Raw genomic sequence first — 7,032 nt, 5'->3', positions numbered from 1 at the left:
CTGTACGTGTGCTCGCTGCGTGCGAGTACAGTGCAGTGTGTCGAGGGGATGCAAAGATCTGAGGCTGTTTGAGGTAACAGAGATGACGTGAGGGAGGCAGCGCCTGTACAAGGCAAACATAAACTGTGCCACTTCATCTGAAAACAATGGGGGACAGGACACTGAGTGTGCTCTCATCCACATCTCCATTGTCTGCCCTCCTCCTTTACTCCTCCTCCGAGCATGGAGCATAAGCGGGGTGAAAGAGGGAGGGGAGGGGAGGAGAAGGGGGAGCAGCAGTGGGGGCAGTGGGGGTCTGGCTGAGTTCTTTCTCCTCTGTCTGTGTGCGAATGCACAGACGGTTCAGTAGTAATTTGATGTGTGTCCCCGGGGACATTTGATGGATTAAAGCTAAGCAGCTCCATTTCGCAGCACCACCTGATCTTCCACTGCCTGTGCCCCATATAAAGGCTGGCGTGATTGCTGATCTCAGCTAGTCTGACAGTCTCTCTCTCCCTCCTCTCTCTGTCTGTCTCCATCTCTTCTCTTCCTCACTGGTCCCTTAAGCCTGCTGCATCACAGGAGCTATCCAGTGCTGAACAGGATCGCTTTTATTTTTTATTTTTTTATTTTTCTGGGGGAAGCTGGGGGAGCCAGAGAGTATCACACAGCATTGCCGTCAGCCTTGTTCTCCACTGGTTTCCATTTTCTTTCTTATCTTATGTTTTTGGCCGTTGTCTTCACATTAACCGAAAGGATTACCGTCAAGCCAGCTCTGCTCGTGTGCTTCCTCAGAGGGTCTTTTATTTTTTCTCATGCGTTTTTCTCAGCTCTGTGTTTTTATCCATTGAAACATGCCCCGCTCATTTTTGGTGAAGAAGATCAAGCTTGATGATTTCTCTTCGTCCAATGTGGCCAACTCCAATCATCATCACCACCTGGACGACTCGTTCACTTTTGCACGCTCCATCACAGACTCGGTGACCAGCCTTGGGGTTCGTCTCAGTGAGAATGGTGAGTTAACATGCCTCCAGTCTGCCCCGCTCTAGTTAAAGATGTGCTAGCACTCTTGCCTGTAGACAGCTCCGGTGCCGATTTCAGCATGCCTGACATTTCCACACTTAGCGCAGATGGCATCCTCTTTTGTTTTTCTGTCGGCTGAGACCGTTTCAGCCAACAACATGCACGTAGTGTGCAAATTAGTGGGAGATGTTACATACAGCCAGCTGATTTTTGCACCAATATCCGAAATAATCCCCTCCAGAGGCACCCCACCCCCATCACCCTGCTCCCAGACTTTTGTTTTTTGACTCCAGTGAAGGACAGACACAATTCAGGTCACAGCCACGGATTAGCTTATGTAAATAGGGAACAAAACGTGTGTATAAGCGGCAGAAGCTCCAGTTACGTATTTGTGTGACTGTACCAAACCAGTGCTGGCTGGACGCACATAGGCTGACTGTATCTGGTCATCATGTGGACTAAAAAATTCATGAATATGAGAGATGAGTATCGGATGATACATTTGTCCTTAGCTGTTATTGTCCTTGAGTTCCCATCACGGTCCGATCCTCCCTTGCCCCCCTCTCCCCATCCAAATGGAGCATGCATAGTCTCCCCACCCCCATCGCTCCACTACATCTTTCTCTTCCTTCCGGGCATTTGAAAACTAGCAGGGGTTAGAGTTTCAGCCGTGCAGGCCTATCGTCGCCACAAGAGACATCAACACACTGTACAGTACAGCCGGGAGGGCGGTGGGGAGCCGGGCTGAAGGGATAGCAAAGGGAAGGAGAAAAAGGAGACAAAAATGCTTGGGGCAGCAATGAGGCTCGATCACGTGACAGAGGTTGTACAGTAAACATGAAGAAAGGCACATAGCTGCACTGTGGTCAACACACGGACCGGCCACAGTCAGCTCCAGTCAGAGCTGAGAGGCGACCTTCACTTTCACGGTCTGCTTTAAGCTCGCCGCTTCCATTTTGTGGCCACGTTTGGAGGGCCATATGTGTGTCTTTGTTATGATTTGTCAGGATATTTTCACAGCGAGAGAGGCTTCACAGTCCACAGCTAAATGTTGTGACGATGGCCACCTGTTATTCAACCATGTCAATAGCAAGGCTCAGCGAATTTTGGATGGATCAGGATTAGTGGAATTAACAAAAATGTCTGGACTGGTCTGTAAACTATAATGGGTTTGCTAAATTAAAAATAACTAACTCAAAAACGATGGCAAGAAATAAAAACATGCACTTTGTAGATATTTACCGAGCATATTTTGAAGCCTGTAATGAATGTTATTTTGATTTCCTGCTGCAGGATTTAATGTTATTATTAGTGAATCCATTTGTACAATTGTCACTCTCTATTGTTCCTGAATCTATTGTTCAACACCATGAAAAATAAGCATTATATTAATAGGAAGAAAAGGACGATAAGGCACTACGTTGGTGTTGACAAAAGGCGTTTAATTTGAACAAAAGAGCGGTCCTTTTCATGCTGAGTCAAAAAAAGAAAGGAGCAAAATAGAAGAAATTTCAGCGTGGAGCCTGAAATACCTCACATCAGCACTTCTGCCGCGCCAGCAGATTTTCTTTCCCCCCATTGTGGAGACATTTGACTTGAGAGTCTGTCGAACAACAAAGAGGGGTGGCTGAGAGGGTCCATTAATTACATGCTTACTTTGCATTAGAGAAATGAGTCTATGAGCTGTAAAGGCTGATACAGCGCGAGCCCTAAATGATGAGCTGCGTGCCTGACCTTGGATAATTGAAACATAGTAAACAACTCCGCTTACACTGGTACAGTATGCTTTGTTGAAAAAAAAACCTCGGCAAAATCAAAGCCATGTTGTCGCATGTGGTGCCGAGGCCCCTCAGCTATATTCACAACAGTAAAACAGGTGGATGTATAGCAGCTACAAATAGCTGTTGAAGCTGCAGCATTTGTAAATTTAATCAGAATTGTAAGAATTTAGCCTTAAAAAAGATTAATAAACATATTTTGATGAAATTTTGTTTTTAAGCGAAAGTGTCGCTCTCTCTCGGACAAACGCCGCCTGTGTAGTTTAAAACGGTGAACCCATGCAGTGCAGCATAATAATGTGTGTGCGGGCCTGGTGTTTCCCTGTCCCCGGGTGTCATGGTCATGTCTTTGACAAAGTGGGTGTGTGAACAGAAACCCTTGGGACTGGAGACGCTGTAGCAAGAGAGCACTTCAACTGATTTCTTAATGGCCTGTTTCTTGAAGGCACTTCAGTGTCTCGCCGCTGCAGACAGGTGACCCCCTCTTCACAAACAATGTGTGTGAAGCCATGTCTAACATCATCAGGCCTCCAGCACGCTGTGCTCAATAAAGCATCATTGTGTGTCGCAGATACTTGATCTGTTCCTCGCACTATTTCTATCTTCTCCAGCACCGGACTGCTCTAACAGCTGCACTATTTTACATATGATAGCCTATTGATCAGTTCTAAACTTTGAATTTCATTAAAAAGCAGTCAATAACTAATTTCCACTGCTTGCTGCACACGGTGCTTAGGAATGGCTTTTTCTGCAGTTATGCACTATTTCTCTCAGGAAAGGAATTTCACCACATTTTATATTTGCACTCATGTATTCAACCTATAGAATATCAACCCTGAAGGTAAAATACATTTAGTATTTATTAAGCTCCTGAGATTCACAGCATAAGAATATATTGAGTTCTGTTTGGATGCATTTAGCTGCCAGCAAGCCTTTTAGCTCCTCTGGCGCTGGGCTGCTTTGGAGAGAAAGGAGAGACATGAATGATGCCAACAAAAATATATCTCTCTGAAATCATGCTCTGCACAGTTGGGGACTTTTAAATCACTTGTGGTGCTTTGTGCTTCGCTGCATCTTGCTTAAACATGCTTAAACAAGTAGCATGAAATCCTACAGGATGTGAGCAGCAATGTTAATCTGGTCCAACACCAAAATATGTATTTGTTTGCAGCACTCGCAAATCAAAGGCGCAACTTGCTTTGCGTTTTTTAGAACACAATAAAAAATCCCAAACCATTTCCGAAATAATAATTGTGGGGACATAAGGGGTTTGTTAAGTTTTAGGGTTGAATCATGGCCCTGTCTGTTTGACTTGTAACGCCAGCACTCACAGAGCATTCATTAAACAAACATGGACACAGGCCCTAACCAGAGAGCGCTGACATACCATAGAGGAAGAAAAGAAGGCATTATCAGTGAGACTACTTTATTTAAGAGGGGCTTTAGTATGCAGCTTTTTACACAGGAGACTTCTTTGATGAGCTATTATGTAGCGCTGTAAAACCACAACCTTCCTAAACACAGCTGAGTGCATCATGTCTCCCTGCATCACTGCACTATTGTGCATACAACCTGTGAGTTCTGGAAAAAATGCAATTAGCTCCGTGCTGCCACTCACGCTTTCACCATTTCACGAAGGGCAATCGTCCAAAATGATAATCATGTAATCACCAGCGTGTCACTGTGTCCTTATCCATCACAACCTCTGGCCAACTGTGTTTGCGTGTGTCTCTTACTCAGGCTACATCCAGGATTACATCACGCCATCTGTATACCAGGAGGAGAAGAAGATGGAGCACAAGCTGGCTTCGCCGGTGTCAGATCCCCTCTACACCCAGGTGAGCAGCGGAGGGGAGTACTGCGACCCCGACCTGAAGCAACCTGACAGCCCCCAGTCTGGCATGACAGCCAGCGGCTTCTACAGTGGTGAATCGGAGGCCCTGGCCGAGGGTTACACCATGGATGCCTTCTTCATCTCTGACGGGCGCTCGAGGCGGAAGGGAGATGGCGAGAGTCATGGTGGGGGCTTAAGAAGCAGCAGTGCCAACTCTGGGGCTCAAGAGAGGGGAGCCGGCACGCCTCGCCACACCTGCAACGAGTGCGGAAAGACATACGCCACCTCCTCCAACCTCAGCAGACACAAGCAGACGCACCGCAGCCTGGACAGCAAGATGGCCCGCAAGTGTCCCACGTGTAATAAAGTGTACGTGTCCATGCCGGCGTTGGCCATGCACATCCTCACCCACGACCTCAAGCACAAGTGCGATGTGTGCAGCAAGGCCTTCAGCCGGCCGTGGCTCCTTCAAGGTCACATGCGCTCGCACACAGGGGAGAAGCCCTTCGCCTGCGCACACTGTGGAAAAGCCTTTGCTGACCGTTCAAACCTCCGCGCCCACATGCAAACACACTCTGCCTTCAAGCACTACAGATGCAAGCGCTGCAATAAGACCTTCGCTCTCAAGTCCTACCTGAACAAGCACTATGAGTCAGCTTGCTTCAAGGGTTCTGCAGACGAAGACGACTCTGGATCAGAAAACTAACCACGAGGAAGAAGCAAAATTTTGAACCCCTGTTGTAGGTTCACAACCAATAACCCTGTTCACTCTGCCCTCCATGCCTTTTTTCTTCCCTTTTTTTAGAAAGCAATATTTTCACTGAGATTACGTGAAGAAACTCTAATGATTATGGCAAAGACAATTTCAAAAGATGCTGGATTTTTTCCCTGCACAGTAGCTAATCGTCCACAGAAACATACAATCAAACAACCTTCCCCCAAATAGAGACTGTAGATGATAGTTGTACACAATTACGCAACATGTGTTCGCACGGATGTGGGCACATGTAAAAACACACACACACACACTTACACAGACATGTATGCACACACAAACACACACAAACACATTAATGTACGCACGTGTGCACACACACACACATTTACACACATTTACACAATTATATATGAGGCCTGGCATGTGAATTTTTATCAATGACTATAATGATATTGATATCAATAGTAATAATATTTAGATTCCTGATATTTTATAGCAAATAGTAATGAGAAAATGAAAAAAAAAAAACATAAAAAAGGACTAACAGTGTTCTTTTGTTTTTTAGAGACAAAATGACCTCTTGTATTTTTATGCTGCTTTTTATTTGCTAAGAATTGAATTCTTTTGCAACTGCCAACATGAACTTTTTATGAAAATGTGAACTATGACAGTATTTGCAAAAAAGGGAGATCATTTTAAAAGGTAAAAAGACAAACCCCTTTTTCCACACCAATGTTTCAATTCAACGGATGTTATTTTTCTATTTGATTTTTCTAAATTTATTTTTTTGTGCTTATTATCCCTTGTTGATCAAAAGCATCTTTGTAACTGTGGGTATTTAAAAAAAAAAAGAAAAAAAAAGCTAATTTAAATAAGCTATAGGCCATAGGTCATTCAATCCAATTCTGCAAGAGCAGTGATTTTAAAATGTTGAACAGGCCTGTTGAACAGGTTTTCACACACTCCGTCTGATCAAATTCATAGTCTCACCCTGATGTACAGACTTGGACAAAAACACTGGGAGCCAGACCAAATGATCTATTGTTGTAAGTGCCATGTGCGGTCGACTTGTCTATAGCAATGAAAACTCGTTGTTCTTCCTCCACCATGGTGGCTTGTATAAACTCTGCTGCCTTTATGGTGCATCGTCCCGTCTTAACGAGCAATCTTCGCCCATTGTTTGAGGTGCTCCCCCTCCATCAGTGTTACCTCAGAGTGAAGGTATGGACTCACACACCCTCAGTTACAAAGTGACAGTCAAATTATTCTGTTTGTCTGTTTTATATGTCGCTCAAAGCTCCGCCCACAGTTTAGATGCATACCATCTATTTATCATGTAAATACTTTATTTATCTACCTATTTATCTATTTATTTATTGACCTTATTTTTGTGTATTTATTGAATACTTGCTTATTTGTTAATTATCATGTATTTATTTATTGTTTATAATTTAAAAAATGAACATCCATTGACCTTGTAAGATGCTGCTGATCTTCAAAGAAAATGTTTATATGCATGAAAACTGTAGAGAGTCCATGGGACTTAGTTTTTTAAAGAGGAACAATGTACAGGACCGGTGCTAGGAGACTTCAGAACGAATGAATGCAGAATTACTTTTGTTTTCGTGGCAATAACTTTACTGACACAGCAATTGACATGTATACAATCACAGCTGTCCTGTTTTCAGTCGATTTAGGGC

General features: G+C 44.1%; 1 protein-coding gene across 1 annotated transcript; it reads left to right on the top strand.

The window, feature by feature from the left end:
- Positions 1-258: 258 nt before the first annotated feature.
- scrt2 (scratch family zinc finger 2) lies at positions 259-7,032 on the top strand. The gene is made up of 2 exons (XM_076741136.1): positions 259-993; positions 4,521-7,032. Exons 1-2 carry the CDS (start codon positions 834-836, stop codon positions 5,318-5,320), a joined length of 960 nt encoding a protein of 319 aa, XP_076597251.1. The 5' UTR covers positions 259-833; the 3' UTR covers positions 5,321-7,032.

Source organism: Chaetodon auriga, chromosome 10 (assembly GCF_051107435.1).
Source record: "Chaetodon auriga isolate fChaAug3 chromosome 10, fChaAug3.hap1, whole genome shotgun sequence".
Taxonomy (NCBI): domain Eukaryota; kingdom Metazoa; phylum Chordata; class Actinopteri; order Chaetodontiformes; family Chaetodontidae; genus Chaetodon; species Chaetodon auriga.
This window is presented reverse-complemented; position numbering and strand designations above follow the sequence as displayed.